The sequence below is a fragment of the Penaeus vannamei genome, chromosome 12 (genome assembly GCF_042767895.1).
Source record: "Penaeus vannamei isolate JL-2024 chromosome 12, ASM4276789v1, whole genome shotgun sequence".
Classification (NCBI taxonomy): domain Eukaryota; kingdom Metazoa; phylum Arthropoda; class Malacostraca; order Decapoda; family Penaeidae; genus Penaeus; species Penaeus vannamei.
In genome coordinates, this window is record NC_091560.1 from 30,374,845 (window position 1) to 30,393,504 (window position 18,660).

The 18,660-nt window shown below is 37.7% G+C and overlaps 2 protein-coding genes across 7 annotated transcripts in view; one reads left to right on the forward strand and one right to left on the reverse strand.

The window, feature by feature from the left end:
* Positions 1-828, forward strand: part of HisRS (histidine--tRNA ligase) — a 14,995-nt gene extending 14,167 nt beyond the window's left edge. For all 5 annotated transcript variants that reach the window (XM_027367949.2, XM_027367952.2, XM_070128172.1 and 2 more), the window contains one exon: positions 1-828. This exon is cut by the window's left edge and continues 747 nt beyond it. The gene's annotated coding sequence lies outside the window, so the exon portion shown is untranslated.
* On the reverse strand, positions 305-9,499 carry LOC113815939 (uncharacterized protein C1orf50 homolog). Of its 2 annotated transcripts, XM_027367953.2 has the most exons (6): positions 9,485-9,499; positions 8,011-8,122; positions 4,836-4,862; positions 2,787-2,899; positions 2,027-2,245; positions 305-1,687 (listed from the first exon to the last, which is right to left on the reverse strand). In XM_027367953.2, the coding sequence occupies exons 2-6, from the start codon at positions 8,048-8,050 to the stop codon at positions 1,520-1,522; spliced, it is 567 nt and encodes a 188-aa protein (XP_027223754.1). In that variant the 5' UTR covers positions 8,051-8,122; positions 9,485-9,499; the 3' UTR covers positions 305-1,519. The 2 variants fall into 2 exon arrangements, with proteins under 2 accessions (XP_027223754.1, XP_027223755.1); XM_027367954.2 differs by lacking the exons at positions 4,836-4,862; positions 9,485-9,499 and having other exon boundaries at positions 8,011-8,155.
* Positions 9,500-18,660: the final 9,161 nt, after the last annotated feature.

An 18,660-nucleotide genomic window follows, 5' to 3' on the forward strand; every position in this document is an offset into this window, starting at 1 on the left:
TTTTCAGATATTGCAACTATTTGCTGTGTGCCGTTCATGTCCCAAAGCTGTGTATTTCAGAGAGCACACTTACACTTTTGGAAGTGGGCAAAAGAATAGGATCAAGAAGAAAAGATCATGCAAAATTAGTTTAAGGTGTGGGCTGAGGCCCAAGATAGGTGTATTTGCTACCTTGGTCCTTGCCACATGAGTTTGTATGAATGAAGCCTCACATTGTAGAGTGCATGTATACCTGCACCCTGGCATTCAAGAGTACACATATATAACTCGAAAACAAGTTTGTGGGGGGGAAAATTGCTTAATATCATCCTGACACTTTTATTCAGTATAATTTACAAAATTGTCACAAGACATACAGTAGTCATAAATATATAAAATCAGTAAAGTATTCATCTTTTTGAAAATAGTTAGACTAGCTTTCAGCAAGGGCGCACACAAACAATTCATTCATTTCAACAGAATACATTCACCAATAAATGCTATGCAAGACCACTTTTCACCAGCTATATAATGGACAGCATAACTAAGTATTGTAAAGCATACCTCATCAATATGTTGGTTTACCCAGTGGCTATTGTACATGCACTGCCTTAGTTTTGTTTCATTATTTTTGTTAAAGGATTCTACAAATAACTGATATTGTTTGCAAAGGTGTCACTTCATTTTTTTTCTTGAGGGGCAAAGCTGGCAAGTGAGACTTTTTTTTAATGACCTACTCAAGGAGCATCTTTTATAGCTCTGATCATAGCTTAAGGTGTTATTTAGGCATAAAAAAAAATTATAATAACTCTGGCCCGGGGGTTATCAATCTAGAGAGGGCACCCCCCCCCCCAAAAAAAAAAAAACATATATATATATATAAGAAAAAAAAAAAAAAATGATCTCATGTGTTTACCCCAATCTTGAATTATTTGGATTTTAAAAAGTTAACATTTCATTATAATCAAGTTGATAATAGCAATATAAATTACCTTTACTTTCCAAAAATTCAAAAATGGGTTAAGTAGATAAGATCAAGTAAGCAATATTGCTTTTACTTAACTCCTGGTACATTAACAAAATATGTAAAAATCGCTCATAACTTCTTGGTACATCATAAATCAATAAAAGTATGACTTTCTCAAACAAAAGTCTTGAGCAAGAAGAAAATGTAAATACCCTCTTCCATACCCACACAGTGGATAATCAAATGAAGATTTTCCCAACATGTTTCACCAATTACTGTTACCAGTATAAGTATCATTTGGGAAAACTCTTTCCTTTAAACAGTATAAGTATCATTTGGGAAAACTCTTTCCTTTAAACAAAGAAGATTCAGCAAAATATACACATAATTTTGATAAACCTCATACAGTTGCAACTTTTTAAAAAAGGATTAAAAGTTATCAGAAATTACATACAAAAAAGTTAGTATATAGTACTAGAGGTTTACCAACACTGTACATAACTGAATTTCATAAAATTAATATAACACAAGTATGCATACAAGAAAAGCTCAAAAAACATGTCCTTAAATGTTTCATTTATCTCCCATGGTTATCGATAAAGTATTAGAACAGGTCAAGATCTTGTTGATCATTTGCTGGTCGTTGGATCTGGCTTCCATTTTGTGTTCTGGGGTCCAAGAATGATCATGCTCAAGACGGTAACTTCCCAAAAACTCATGGGGGCAGGTGCTACCCCACTCCTGAAATTTGGAAATATAAACTGATAAATAAGCAAGCTAGTATACAGTTGTAGAATACATGAGCAAATAAAGTAATCCTGTACCTTTTTTTTTCTTTTTTTTTTTGTCATGAATAAGGCATTAATTTTGAAGATACTTCTAGATTTACATTATAAAACCCTTACCTCAGTTTACATATCATTAACATTGCATTTACTGTTTTACATTTTAAATCATTTTTTAAAACTCCAACTTTAGCATTCTCCACATTGTTTCAACTACGTCAAAGCTTTTCTCATACAAAAATTAATAATATTACTGATATTAGAACAGACTGAACAATATAGTCTTCATTGTTACCTGAGGGCTCAGCAGTGACAAATATCGCTGTCCAGATGACCTTCTATAGAGATGGTAGATTGTTCCTGGTTTCTTAACCAAGTTGCAAGGCACATGGTGAAGGTCAGCATTTTCTTTAGCTTCTTCCAGGACTCTTCGGGCCTGATCTTGAAGGAATCTCACTTGTTCAGCTATGACTTGGAGCTTATTGCTCACATTGGCATGAACAAATTTGTCAGCCTGTAAAGAAATGATATGTCATCTGAAACAATTTCCTAAAAAAATTAACTTAAAATCACCACCTTCCATGAAAAAAATACAAATTTCATGAAATTTACACATTGTGGGATAATGAACTAGCAAGAAATTGAAAATTCATCAAAACAGAAAAATCAATACCAGTGATGAAAAAGAACCTCAAAAGGTATGATAAGTGGCTCATTATAAGAACACAAACAAAAATCTTTTGTACCTATTTTTTCTTGTGGAACTAAGAATTACAAATTTAGGTAAAAACCAGAAATATACGCTGGAGTGAATAATCATGAATACTAGTTGGTGACTAACTATTATGATGATATTTGATTTGGTAACAAGCTCACTACCTTTTTACCTTTAGTTTGAGTATAAGACAAGCAATTATTCAACCTCTTGCTTTTGAGAAGCTTAATAAATGAACATGCTACAGTGCAACTAAATTATCTGAACTTCTTGTGTGATGTAAAGGTCATGAATCATAACATACAGAGACAAAACAAGAAAAAAGGGTCAAGTTCTATACCTTCTGGATTTCTTGTGCAAGCTCAACCAAGTCCATGCAATCCACTTTGTTGGTTCGGTAAGGGTTAACCAGCTGGACACCCCCTGGTGTTGAGTCAGTCTCCACTAGGTTCACTGCAAAAAATTTCAAAAATCTTTAACATAATATTTCATAATGAATAAAATGTATTCCTGTATATGCAATATAAAACATGAAATGACAAATCAAATAGTAGTGGTTAGTGTATCAGATCAACTTTCCAGCAGCTCCACTTAGTAGGCCTATTCATATAAGCAAAGAAAAAATGTACATGAAAGGGACGTTAACAATATTGAGAAAGGGTGTTTTAATAATTACATTTTTTCTTCCTGAATTATAATAGTTCATGGAGTATATTTTTTGTTCAGTTTGCCTTTTTATTCAAACATATAAAACCAACCAGACCTTTAGCTGAAGAAGCATAATGAAATTTAATCATATACAAAATATTAACAGGCAAGGTCTTCATAGAGAACATGTAAGAAATTAAAAACTGTTATCTCTAACACACAAAAACTGATGCGGATTAGTAACAACCAAAATAATGTTTTATTCCTGGACTAAATTGGACTTGATGGAAGTATTTATGATAATGGAACTAGGAACCAAAATTTCGGATCAGGCTATAATTTTCCCTGCTCATGATAAAATCAATCTGAATTAAAGAATAAAGTGCTACAAACATAAATGACACATTGTGCTTCTATCATTTCAACGTGTAATGAAGCTAATGATGGAAGTGGCACACTAATCTCCAGCAAGATACACAACAGAGGTATTGCACCATAAGGCATATACATACATTTTTTTTTTTTTTTTTTTTTTTTTACATTAAAACCTAAAAACCTAAGAGCCCAGACAATTTCTTTTCTTTTTTAAGTTAGCCTACTACCTCACTCAATTATGCAAAATATTTAAAATACTAACATAACTTCCTCACAGTATTATTCTATGAATAGGATACTGCAAGACAACAAAATCCATAACCCGTGACCTTTTGTTCATTCAAATTCAATGTACAGATAAAATATAGATCTCCGTGACTAAATTGAATATGTGTAAAGCACCCAAGCCCTATAGGACACACTCAAGCATGAAACAAAGAAATTTCCTCCACAATACTAAAAGACAACATGTCAAACAATAGCACAAGCACAAATTAGAAATTTACAGTTGGCCCACAAAACAAGTAACCCATTTGATCCAGAAGCCTCGCTTCACAAAATCCAGGCATTGGGCTTATTCAAGTGACAATTCTCCTAGGTGTACGGATTGTAGGCCCAGCCCACACTATCACTCAGTCTGCAATGTCAAGACTACTTCCTTGCCTCCCCTTTGCAATATTATTATCTCTTTCTCTGTACATTTTTTGTTTGTTTGTTATTTTCCAAGGTCTAGATCTATTATTTGATATGATATATCAAGATGATAATAAATGGTTTCCCCTGCACATACTCCATAGCATCTCTAATTAATTACATTTTACGCAATAACAATAAATAACATTGTGCAATTTATGCCTTTTTATAGATTTTTACAATATTCAATTTTCTGTAATACAATATACAGTGACCAGGCAATGAATAGGATCCTGAGTATGGAAATAATGTCATCCCTGGAACCACCATTCTTCTAGCCATGGTTAATGGAGGGTACATTCGACACTTTTTTACTTATGGAAATAATGCTAAAGCTCTTTTCATTACAGCATATTCCAGCATCCTGGTCTTCAGACAAATTTTTTCATGACAATATATTCACATCACCTAGCCCTCAGCTAAATATTTTTATGATGTGATAGTCTTATCACCTGGATCCAAAGGGTTAAAACCCAAACTTAACAAAATTTGAAGCAAATGCAAACAAATCTTCTGAGCATACTACCAGCATAGGTACAGAAACCTACCCCTCCAAAAGAACTATACTCTTATTGTCATGATATTTAAATAAATAAATAAAAAATAATGGGAAGAATACAAAAAAGTAAGGAATGAGGACCATGCAGATAAAAGAGTATTACTATAAACTCACCCACTGTTGATGCTTCTGCATCAGAACCTTGATGGGTAAATAAACATATTATATCTAAAAATGTAGAGCAAAAATAATAATAATATCACTAATAAAAAACATGAAATGAATAATAATAAATCACCCTTTTCTTAATATCTGCCTCCACTATGAGAGAATAATTAAAAATTTCATGAGGCACAGTTCTATTGACAGTACTGTACATGAATGCAGCTAAACATGAAACTGCTTTAAAAGAGTGCCATACCTAACTGAATTTAATTTATGTGAGGAAACACTTTTCTTCCCTGAATATACCCTGATGAAATGACAGTGGAAATAGCATACTCATGTGCCTGATATGCCAGCAAATACAGTAACATTAATATAATAAAAGTCAAGTGTATCAGTTTTTACATATGGAAAAGAAATTGATGGTTTCATTATCTCTAAATTCCTGATGGTATGTCTCAGCTTAAACTTGTTGAATTCTTTTTAATAAATTTCACATCATTAACCTTCATCTTATCAATGACTATCCTAGTATCATGGACTCTGTCTCAAGGTTATCAAAAAAGCTGCTGCTTATTTGTATGCTTAATATACTTGAAAATAACCCACATTCCCCCATTCATTTCAGTATTTCACAGTCAGATATAACTGATGTGCTGCAAAAAGAATTGCTTTACAGTAAATATCCTTCACAAATAACAAACACTTTTGTCCTTCCTCTTCCAATGAATATCTAATACCTTAAAACAGAATTCTGACACTGAAAAGAGTAAGACAAAGAAATTCTTTGTGGAGAGCTAGTCCAATGCAATTGGGTGGGGGTCTAGACGCAAAGGCCAAAGGTTAGAGAGGATTCCGATTCAGATTTTGACATTTGTGGATTCCCAGGAGTGGCCCCAAGGTTTTTGGATAAAGTCACTGGGATAACCAATACATCCCTTAGTTCATTTGCAATGGACAATAACAGTTTCACACTTTTTACAACTTGAATGACTGAAGCAAGAAATTATTTTTACAAGGTTGGACACCTATGTGGAAAAAAAAATCTGCTAATTGTTCCATAAGTCTTTCTTCAATTTTCTATAATCAATCTCAATTTTCTGAGCATAATTCACAAATTTTGAGGACTTTTTGGTAGAGGTTGAAGACCGCGACGCGCGTAGATAGAGGAAAATGGACACCGCCATCTTATAAAGCGGGAAAAATAAAAGGGGATAGCGTATAGTTTAAGATGCACCGGCCTTATAGTCTTTGCTAAATGACGAAAATATAACGCGCGGCCGCCTTTCAAATTCAAAGTCGATGAGCTTGTTTACCTTGCTAGTTGCGTTCGCGAACTAGTCCGTGTATCATTACGCGCTTGTCAAAACGATATTTGGCTAATTATCTGTGTCTGCTGGTACGCATTTTATACCTTTAAAGTCTTTTAGTAATGTTATTATACTTCATTTGCATATTTTTATATTTATCTATACCCTCATACTGAATCCTGCGCATTGAGTGTTTCACACTTTCTTGCGCCAGCCACAGGTTGACAGCTCACCAACCTGTTCATTTCGAGATTGAAAGCCGGTGAGAAATGTTGCATTTCCAATGTTGTGTTGATTCTGGGTTCTTTTTAAGACCTTCACAGTGGCATCGAAGAATAATTAGACTTCAGTAACCATCCCAGTTTTATATCTGAGCCCATCAAGAGCTCCAAAGGATGAAAAAGGTGATTAAAATCGAAGCAATACCAACAGTACAAAGAAACGAAAGTTTCACGTTTCCGGATATAAAGGTATTTGGTTTATCAATTTACGGTGTGAATGCAGCTCTGTCTTGCCGTACATACCGTGGTGGAGAGAATGTGTCCTGGGGGTGTTGGGGGGCTTGCCCCCATCAACCCTCCCCTCGGGCAGTGCCCGAAGGGCACGCCTAGTCACGGCAATTTATATTGATATATTAGGTTGGTTTATTGGTCAATACGTTTTTGGGGGTTGGAACGTGTGAATTCCCGTAGAGTTTTGCCGAGATGTGGGTTGGGTTCCCGAAGTTTTTTTTTAATTTATTTCGCATCAGTCCGTAAACTTTCAAAGATGGCGGTTACATCCGTAGAGTTTTATTGGCCGATTTTAAGCGCTTTTTGTGCTAGTTTTACGCATTTTTGATCGTTATTATTCTTATTTAAGCTTGTTTTACCCCATAATTTCCCTGATATACTTCATGCCCTCCCCTGCTAACGGGACTATCAAATCAAGATCGTCGATGGAGAAATGATACTCGATCTCCTGAACGATTCATTCGCAAAAGAAACAATGCCGAAAATCGATGAAATCATAGGATTTCATGCAGAAAAACATCATTCTTTTCGACTTAGTCTCTGCGAGGGTGCGTCGCGGTCTTCAACAATTACCGACTTTTTCTTTACACAATTTTTCTTTACAAAACACACTTTTTTTCTATTTATGGTGAATGTTCAGAATGCCTTCACATAACTGATCACAACAATTTTGGTATGGATGGATTCCTCTCACTCTCTAGTACACATACATAGGAATTGTGTTCCTTCAAACTCCCACATTTTTGACCCTGATAGCTGGGGTGGGCATGAAAGGTAACTCGGAAATTGCGGGGTAATATAACAGTAGCATTCAGTAAATTTGTAACTTATGCACTGTTTACTCTATACATATTTTACCATGCAATTTTCCGGGTCCCTTTCATGCCCTTCCTTGCTATTGGGGCCAAGATGGTGGGTAATGGGGCACTTTTGCAGCATACCTTTGATGTGTATAGATTGTAAAGGAGAGGAATGCTTCAACACCAAAATCATTGAGATCAGTTCTGCGAAGGTGTTCAGAATATTTACCCGTTTGTTTCCCCCCAGACACCAAGCTAAATTTTAGTCATGCCATAGACAAAACATCTACTCATCAAACTAGGCCTATACATTTGGGTCTCGAAACACTACCCGATGCATATAGCTGGTAACACACATTACATAACAGCTGATGTGAAATTATTCAATGTTTACACTCCAATGGTTTATCTAATCACCTCTTAAGTACCAAAAGATCACATCCAACCCTTCAATGGTGACGTAACAAGCTAACACATTCCTACCAAAATAAACGACCAACACATTATATATGATCACTCAACCTTTCATCACTCCAATACATTTGAATTATTCTTTACTCACCTTGAGCCTGTGGAGCATCCTGTAGCCTGTTCAGTGCCATCCTTCCACTTTCAGAATGTATTTTAAGCCACTACTTGCTATCACTGGCGAGCGAAGACTGAGGACGGAGAACCTGTGTGGCCGAGTTTTGTATTGACAAGTTAGGTAACCCCTCGCGTTGAAGGGATCGTGTGTGTAAAAATTAAACCTCTTGTTAAAGATGTTTTTACTTATTTTACCGTGTGTAAGTTTCATTAACTTTTATTATTGGTTTGTTGATGGGATTATTATTCATGAGGGAGAGGGATATATGTGTTATATATGAGTATTACGTTTTATGGATCAATTGTACCTTTACGTAAATGGTCATGAGGTATAAATGCTGCGTTGGGAGTTATGTAACATTAGTAATTCAGTAAAACCGTAGATGAACATACACACATAAACACAAACACACACATATGACCTAATATTCACAAAACAAAGTTGTTATTAAAGATATTAAGCACACACACACACACACACACACACACACACACACACACACACACACACACACACACACACACACACACACACACACACACACACGCACACACACACACACATAATATATATATATATATATATATATATATATATATATATATGTATATATGTACATATATATATCATATATATGCATATATGTATATACAAATACGCACACACACGTACACACATACACACACACACACACACACACACACACACACACACACACACACACACACACACACATATATATATATATATATATATATATATATATATATATATATATATATATATATATATATACATGTGTGTATATAGATATGTAAATTATATATATATATATATATATTATACATATTAATATAATACATATATGTGTATACAAATACACACACACACACACACACACACACACACACACACACACACACACACACACACACACACACACACACACACACACACCCACGCACACACACACACACACACACACACACACACGCACATACATATAAATATATATAAATATATATATATATATATATATATATATATATATATATATATATATATATATATATACATATATATATATCTGTATATATATACACATATGCATATATATCATATATCATATATGTGAAGGGTATGAATCGAACTTTAAACCTTCACACAGATTCTACTGGGGTGTTAAAACACAAGTATCAACAACTGATATAATATGTTATAATGTCAACAACTAAATGTATAATCCTAAGTCCTACAGTAAATATATAAATATATGAACTAATGCACAGAGTACAAGTCCTACAACAAGTATATACGTCATGAACTATGATAACTAGCACGCCAGCACGCCAAGTTTAGAGGTAAATAGAGAGCTTGGAGTGAGGAGTCTTGTTCCTGCCGAGGCTAGGACTCGAGTGATGAGAAGTAGTAAGTCTGTAGGTGCCCTGACCCGATCCAACTCAGGCAACGCCCCCCGGGAGGGGCCCGGGAGGGGGAGGTCCAAATCCATCCTGCCCCGGACTGGGCGAAGGGCAGGCAAGCTCCTCCTCCAGGTCAGGCGATGTCCAGCTTGGCCCCGCCCCGGGTTTGGCCGATGAGTCGAAGGTGTCCCTCGGTCAGGCAGGGACGGCCGGAGGCTGCTTTCCCTAGGCGAGGGTCGACGGTTGCCGGTAGGAAGATGGTCAGTTCCTTTTGGCACGGTCAGTCTTGACCTCCCTTCTGACCTGTGGATTCTTGTCTCTGTGCGAAAGGGGTCAGAAGGATGCGATTACTGGTGTCGAGTTGATTCATCTTGACGAGGCCTTCAGTGTGTCAGGTCATCCGTTATGTTCAAGATAAATGTTTGTATATATATAATAATGTTTGTATTTATACATATATATTTCACTATATATATATATATATATATATATATATATATATATATATATATATATATATATATGTATACATATTTGTGTGTGTTTACACACACACATACACACACACACACACACACACACACATACATACATATATATATATATATATATATATATATATATATATATGTGTGTGTGTGTGTGTGTGTGTGTGTGTGTGTGTGTGTGTGTGTGTGTGTGTGTGTGTGTGTGTGTGTGGGTGGGTGTGTCTGTGTGGGTGTATTTATATTACTCCCATGAATGTTTATCAAAACATATATGCATGATTACCCTCTTTTTTCCCTGCAAGTTTCATTGCCATAACATCCAGCCCTATCAGTCCCCTCCTTATCCTTCTGCGAGGGCGTTCCAGGACCAGATCCAACGTTGCTAACTTCGCGGACGGTGCTTTTAACGTGCAATGACAGTTAGCATAAAGAAGAAAGATTAATGGTTAATGGTTAGAAATAAATCAAAGTTCGTATAGGACTAAGGTAAAGAGGGGAGAGCAGATGGAGTACGGCTGGGATTTGTAAAGGGGAAAGTGGTTAAGGGTATAGGGTGATTAGATGAAATGGTGAGGATCTATCTCTAAGAAAAGGAGAGTAACACCGAATGAGGAAAATTGCAAAGATCCATTATGAAACAGCGGGTGATATGGGTAGAAATGGTAGTTGGGAGTAAGAGAAGAATTCAGGAAATGAGATAAGAGAACAGAAGGTGGTGAAGTATAGGGAAGAATGTCAAGAGGGGAAGGATTCGGTAAAGGACACTGTTGTGACATAAGGGAGTCACATGAACCTCTAGGTGGGTGTGGTAAGGGTAATGGAGAAAGAAGAGGGAATGGTGGTGCACAGGGAGAAAGAGAGGAGGGTGTTTTGCAACACTCCTCAGACTCAAGGTCCAGATAGCGCTGGGCTCTTCTCAAGCAGTGTCGACCAGTAGAGATGATTGTAAGACCGTCCGTATAAGAGATGATCTTGCACCCCTCTGGAAGGTGTATGTTCAGGTTTAGGAATGGTCTGAGAGGCTGCCTGACTTATGGCATCGACAAGACTGGCCTTGTTCATTGTTTGGTTGGACCAGCATCCAAAAGGATGGTGACAGTGCCAAAGTGATCACTTGTAACCGTTCCATTGAAACACCACCCAATTCTCTCCACTATTGTTACAGTGGCGAAGGTAAAGTATAGGACCCCTCCCCTCACGTGCGTTGGTTGTTGGATATTGAGAAGAGCGATCTGGGGGAATATCTCAAGTACGTCAACTATGTGAAGGCCTTCCACATTTGGTCTCTTGTGGAGATCCATGATGGGGAGGTATGCCTTGAAGTCTCCCCCTACGATTATTGGTGCTGCAGGAGCACAGACGTGGCTGATACCTAAGCTCATACAGTCTTGCCTACTATACACATTGTACAGCATGTGGGGGTCCCCGGCCAGGTGGATCTCAAAAGCAAGAGATTCCACACCATCTCCACAGTGCGGCAGGTCGGCTTCTAAGGAGCAGGAGATTGTTGCTCTGCCCAGGGTGACCAAGCCTCTAGTGCCAACTGCGCTTGGCGACATACAGACATAATAGCCTGAAAAGTGAACAGAGTCCACTCTCAATGTTCCTTGTTCTCACTACTGATTGGTGAAAGGAACATTTTGTGTAAAAGCCACATATGTTCCACTGCAGGATGCTTAGATTGTGTGCCATGATGATTACTCTGTGTCACGCTGTTTTGGGCATTAATGTATTAGTCTCCTGAGTCAGATGTCCCAGTGCCGGTGGCACATAACATGGAGTCCGTATAAAAGGTACTGATATAATTCTCTATATGAATAGATTGGATGACTGGTGGCGGTAGTGAAGCACTGATGTGGCTGTCCTCTTTATTTCTTAGGGTAATACGCACTTTTAAATAAATACATGAGTATGACTATACAAGAACACACAGTAGTTGGCTGTGCTAAGGGAGCCTAGGCCAGCGAGAACAAGCCTACCCGCTCGAGAGGCGGTGTGGCCGGCAACAGGGTCGCTGAGGGTGTGAGGGAACGAGCGAGTAAGCGAATGAGTGAGTGAGGGTGGCCGACCCAGGTCAGCCTTATATATCCTTTGATCGCAGCATGGCTGCTATACGTGGCTTGGGGTAAGGCGTGGAGGCAGACAGCGAGCATGGGTACACATGTGGGCTATCCTTGCTTGCTGTGAACATGGCGACATGGAGTAATGGCCACGTGGAGTATGCTATAGTCCGAAAATTTCATGTTGAAGTCCTTGTTGATTAAGGGATCTTTGTTCGAGAGGGCATCGTGTTCTGTGGCTGTAGCTGCGACTGTGTTATCCAGTTCTGTTGAGGAAAGGTGGAATACTGTGCCATAGCTGTGCTTGTGCGTGGAGTAGCTGCCTTTCCCCGACGTTAGTGGTTCATCTTTGCCAATAAACTGTGGACTGCCACCTCTTCTGTCTGTCCACATCCCAACTAACGTTCCTCAGTGCCCTGTGTTGCCGAACACTCGTCAAAGGCTGTACATCGAACCCAGTGGGACAGGCAAAAAAGGAGTGCAGCATCCTGACAGAGTGAACACATGTCTGAGTGTGTGAACCCGCCTACTTGGAAAGACCGCCACATGTTGGCCACCAGGAGGGGGTTCCATAACATTGGTGTCAGAAGTGGGATATTTAGGCCTATGGTGATAACTGAGATCTTTGCACCGGTGGGGCTCGATAGTTGAAAATCTGGCGGACGATTTACCGCCAATAGTGTCAAGCAGGAAGGAGGGGGTCAATACTTATCACATACTATAATTTGTAACATTATAATGATTATCCAAAAATATCACTCTGATCCACCAATTTGAGTAAAATGATCATGAAAAAATAGATATCTTGTTATTTTCAAATCCTCTTCTAAAAGATAAGTTCACTTAGTGTTTGATATTGAGTGCAACAAGCCTTTTCGTAAATGTTTACATGTAAAGAGAAAATTTCGTGGAATTTATAAAGCGCATTATATGATTATTCATAAATTATAAAATAACTGAAACTAGTGTTCCCAGGCGGTCACTCACTGACCACACTCAACGTTGCTTTTGCTGATGAGAAAAATAATACAATTTTGCTTTTCATTTTTTTAGATTTTAGAAGAGGGATACGAAACTACACTAGCTTTTCTCACTTTACATATAAACATTCACAAGAACTTAAGCTGCAATTAATATCAAGCATAGAGTAGACTTATTTATTTGAAAAGGGCTAAGGGTGGATATGAAAACGGATCAGATCATAGTGGTATCAAAAGTAGATACAATTTTTCCATTGCCGTTTTACTCAATTTAGTGGATAGGATAGTCATAGCAACCGAGTAAGAAGTATACTAATAATGAAAACAGAAAATAATCTTAGTGTTGCTAATTCTGGTAGTTTACAAGAAAGCCTTCCTGAGCTAGCTTTATTAGTGTTCTTGGCAGCATGTGTGCTAATAATTAACCTTATGATTTAGCTCTTTCTAGCCTCAGTGATAGAAATATGCAGTATATACACATGTGTATTTGTATACAGACGTAGGAACACTTATAGTGTCCTTATTTATAGGCTTTTTATCAGGGTTTTGGAGAATTAGTTTCACAGCCTCCATCTTTAAAGTTACGAATCGAAAATTGACAAAAAAAAATTCTTACAGATGGATGAATTTCGTGATATATCATCCCCATTAGTGGATCGTTGATATTGTAGCATATGTTATAGGCATAGCAATGACAAGCCAAAAGTGGGCTCAATATAGTGGGTACAATTAAACTTAAATAAAGAAGATTCATGTTATTTACGTTTGTCAGCATTCATGCCACATTAAATACACTGCTTCTCGTCCGATTAGTGAACTGGGGTTTAGTCAGGACTCGGATGGGTGTCTCCCTGGGAACAAAAGATTGTGGAAAAAATCATATAATGCGCTTCTCTATAAACTTTACAAGCCTTTGCTTCAATCAATATCAACCATAAAGTAAGCTTACTTCTTAGAAGAGGAATAAGGAAAGCTAAAAAGGCTCCAATCATATCGGAAAAAAATAAATACAATATTACTTTCCAGTTTTTCATGATCAGTTTACTCAGCCGACTTGTAGTAATGAAAGAAATGACAGTAACCAGTAACAAGTATTCTAAAATTGGAAATAGTATTTTAATATTGCCAATAGATTCTGCACTTATGAGCAAGCTTTAGTAACGAGGTTCCTGGCAGCTTTGTGCTTATAATCAGTCTAATGATTTAGCTCTTTCTAGCCTCAGTGAGAGAAATATGCAGTAAGTATACATATGCATGTGTATACAGATTAAAGACCACGTATAATGCCCTTTTTATCTAGTTTTTAAAAGTTCTACAACTTGCAATTTAAAAGTTTCAATTAAAACATAAAAAGATTCTTATAGATGGATGAATTTCGTGACCTATAATTCCAAACTAGATTAACTTGCCTTAGCGGTTAGTTTTGGATTATCTCCTCTAAGTTGTTAGTTGTTATTAATGTATATAAAATAGAAATATCTCCGATAGGTCTGCAAGTCATGGCAATGAAATTTGCAGGAAAAAAATAATAGAATACAGTGACTACAGATGAGCTTTTAACTAAAGACGGAAGTTCTATACGACCTTGCTGTCTAGAATATTTATTGATTTTAATCATTAACCATTATACATTTAAATATGTCAACGGTCATACCACGTTGACAGCACCGCTTCTCGTCTGATCAGCGAAGTTAAGTGACGTTGGGTCTGGGTGGGTGACAGCCTGGGAGCACCAGATACTGTTGGCATTTTATATTTCATGAAAAAAAAAACTTATAAAGTGCTTCTTTATAAGTTCCACTTGTTTTCTCACTTTACATGTAAACATTCACAAGAACTTGTGATGCAATCAATACCTCTTAGAAGAGAGATAGGGAAGGAGACTTACACTGCTAACAAAAGAGGATTCAATTTTGTTCATTTTTTCATGATGAATTTACATAATTTACTGAATATTCAAGAGGGGTATCAGTGACACCACTGCAATCGTAGTAATAACAGAAATGACAGCAACCACTAACAAGTATACTAATAATGGAAATAGCTATTATCTTGATACTGCCAATGATAGTTTACAAGAAAGCATTTATGAGCAACCTTTAGTTATGAGCTTCTTTGCAGTGTGTGCTTATAATTAGCCTAATGATTTAGCTCTTTCTAGCTTCAGTGTTGGAAATGTTTCGTAGATAAACATGTGTATATGCACACAGATTTACACTTATAATGTCCTTTTGTATTTATAGGCTCTTTCTATCCAGTTTTTAAGCATAAGTACAACGACCACCATTTTTTTGAGTTACAACTAAATACTGATAAAAAGATTCTTACAGATGGATAAATTTCGTGACCCATTATCCAAAACTGGATTAATTCACTTCAGTGGTTAGTATTGGATAATCTGCCTCGAGTGGAGGCAGATAATCCAATCTTTACCATTGTCATGGTAGCTCTGAAAGCCATGGCAATGAAATTTGCAGAAAAGCCAGGAGTAGAATATATTGAGTACAGATGAGCTTTAAAATAAAGATGGAAGTGCTATACGACATTTATTTGTTTTAATCATTAACCATTAAAGTTTAAACTATGTTAACGGTCATACCACGTTGAAAGCACTGCTTCTCGTCCGATCAGCGACGTTGATTAAGCAACTTGACCGGCAGCCCAGAGCAGTTTGGTTAAGCGATGTCCCAAGACCACAAGAGCTGTCAGTGTTTAACCTACCATATACAGATATAGATATCTGCCGGGGAACCTCTGCTGCCTGTGGCCCCTGGAGTCCTTACAAGCGGGTCCAAAAATGGGCTAGATTATATATACGAGGTACCATCTGAAATCAAATTAAGGTTATGTTGGACAGTCTACCAAATGGCCTATGCCAGACAAATTCTCTGCTAAGGGGCCGCCAGACGCCCTTACATTTGAGCTGGGTTAAACATTCGAGGTACCACATGAAACCAGTGTTAAAATTTCATGCAAATCCCCCGGAACATGGAATAAACAGTGCCAGGCAAATTTCCTGCTGCAAAGGGCCAGTCAGACGCCCTTAAAGGTGCCTTTAGTTCATACTTAACCTGGATTAAACATTAGAATTAGCACTCGAAACCATATTTCCACATTCCCAAACTTTTCCCAAAGTAAGGAATGCAAGACAAATTCCCTGCTGCAATTTTTAAAGTTGCAACTAAAAACTGATAAAAAGATTCTTATAGATAAATGACTTTCGTGACCTATTATCCAAAACTTACCTTAGTGGTTACTTTTGGATTATCTCCAAGTGGTTAGTTGTTACTAATGCATATATAAGATCAAATTATCTGATAGGCCTGGAAACCATGGTAATGAAATTTGCAGGAAAAAAGTGAGTCGAATGTAGAGTACAGCTGAGCTTTGAAATAAAGATGACCGTTGTTTCGTTGTTTCAAACCACGTTGAAAGGACCGCTTCTCGTCCGATCAGCGAAGTTATGCAACGTTGGATCTGGTCAGTACTTGTATGGGTGACCGCCTGAGAATACTACGTGCTGTTGGCATTTATTAAAAATGCGTGCTTTTCTCACTTTATATGTAAACATTCACGAAAATGCCGTGTCAAGCATAAAGTAAACTTGCCTCCTAGGAAAGGAAATTTATGTAGTCCTACATAAGTCTACGCACGCACATGTGTACGTACTGCACATTTCCATCACAAGTCTTGAGTCTGCATCATAAGACGAAGTAGCTGCTTTGCACCTTCCACACCCAAGCCTAGTTGACTCAGGGTAAATGGCGTCAAGGTGATAAGACATCCGCCTCTAGCAAGCCCAGCCATGGCTGGATGAATCTGACACTCCAGCAGGTGGAGCAGACGACGACACACGGGGTCTAGCTCGTCACCACTCTGCCCTCGGCAACCAAGGAACAAAGGTTTCTTGGGTCACAAATATATCTTCAGTAATAATCCAACAAGCTAAGACCCCTTTCATTCACCTGCACTAAGGCCAGCATCTCTCGTTTATATCTAGTGACAAGCAGTGGTTTTACGTTCAAATCTGAAGGCAGTGGTGCTCCCAACCATTACCTTCACATCTGGTGGCTAGCGGTGGTCGAACCTCACAACGCCAATGCACCTACACTCTGTTGCCGATGAACATTCCTGTTGCCAAGTGCTTTCTCATCTCCCTCAACACCCAGCCATTGTTACCAAGTCCTCCTGATCTACGCCTGACCTCACCATGTTTGCCCAACTATGTCTTGACGAAGTTACTGAAGATACATCCATGCACTCTATACACAACACTCGCCATTCCGGCTGACCTGCCTTGCCAAGTCATTGTGAACCCTCGTCAGTACAGCCATAAGTCGCAATTCTAACCGCCGCCACCAATACTATCTCGCCACTATAAGTGTGCCTATTAGTACTAGATTAACTATTGCTCTCCCTGCACACACCCACACCTTACATATGTGTTGCCTTCTTTTTCAAGAAGCATATTAATCTATATTACAAAATTTCTCTGTCAATCATTGCTAAAACACAACAAACGAAAGCACAACCTGTGACCAGACTCGAATGACACACAACTCACACTTCATTCCCTTACCCTAACCATTATTTTAATTGGTAGAATATTGTGTTATTTGTGTGCTTTTCCATTTATCATTATTGTTGTCCTCACATTGTGCAGTTTAAGATATTTAATTTTCATCATCGTCTTTCACAGCACCTGTGTTTAAACCTGTTTTTCCTTATATCTGTCCTGCTAACCATTCGCTTCTTCACACATATATGTAGATTACTTGCTAGAAGCACTAAAACACTAGACCACACTATACGAAATTTAATCCAGGATTATGAAATGCAATAAATGCCATCCCTTTGATTTTTAACTAATTCTAAATCGCTCAACGATGCTCTCTCAAAGTTCGATATCTTGTCCTTAAGTAATGTGGGTTTCATTTATTTATTTATTTATTTTTAAGGTATTGGTGAATATGTAACATGTAACTAACTGATGGAGTCCACTCTGTTGCAAATAATGACAACGCATGCTAACACCATGTTTAATATAGGTTTGCATAGTCAATTTAAGCCCAGCTCATGGCCATAAACGAAGTAATCTGCACGTTGCCACGAGAAGTTACGCACACTGCCTATTTAGAATTTTACTTTTTTTCTCTCTCTCTATAAAATGATGGTATTCTACTGATCTCGGTAATCATAAATCCTAAGTAATTAACACCTCATGTGACACGTTACTTCTCTTCTGACATGTTCTTACTACGCTGTCATTTTTCCTAACATCTTAGTATGTGGATTGAGACATATTAACATTCTCCTCATTTAACCCTTTTACCGGACTGGTACTTATATTTTAGCTTCTGAAGACGATGTCTCTCCTTCCTACTATTGTTGCACCTCACTGCGAAACCGTCACAACCGCAACTCTGGCACGTGACAACCTTATCTTTCCACATATTTGTCCCTGGCTGAAATAAGGGTTCCTGAGTCTACTTTACTGTAGAAAGCAGCTGCTTCGCCCTTTCCGCTCCTTAGCCTAACTGGCCTAAGGTGAATGGCTTCTGGGTCACCTGTATCTCCCCCTTCGAGCAAGCCCTGTGAACTCAACCTCCTTTGCCATGGCTGGATGAATCCAACACTCCAGAAGGCATAAGTAAGTACCTGCACCCGAGGGGAGCCA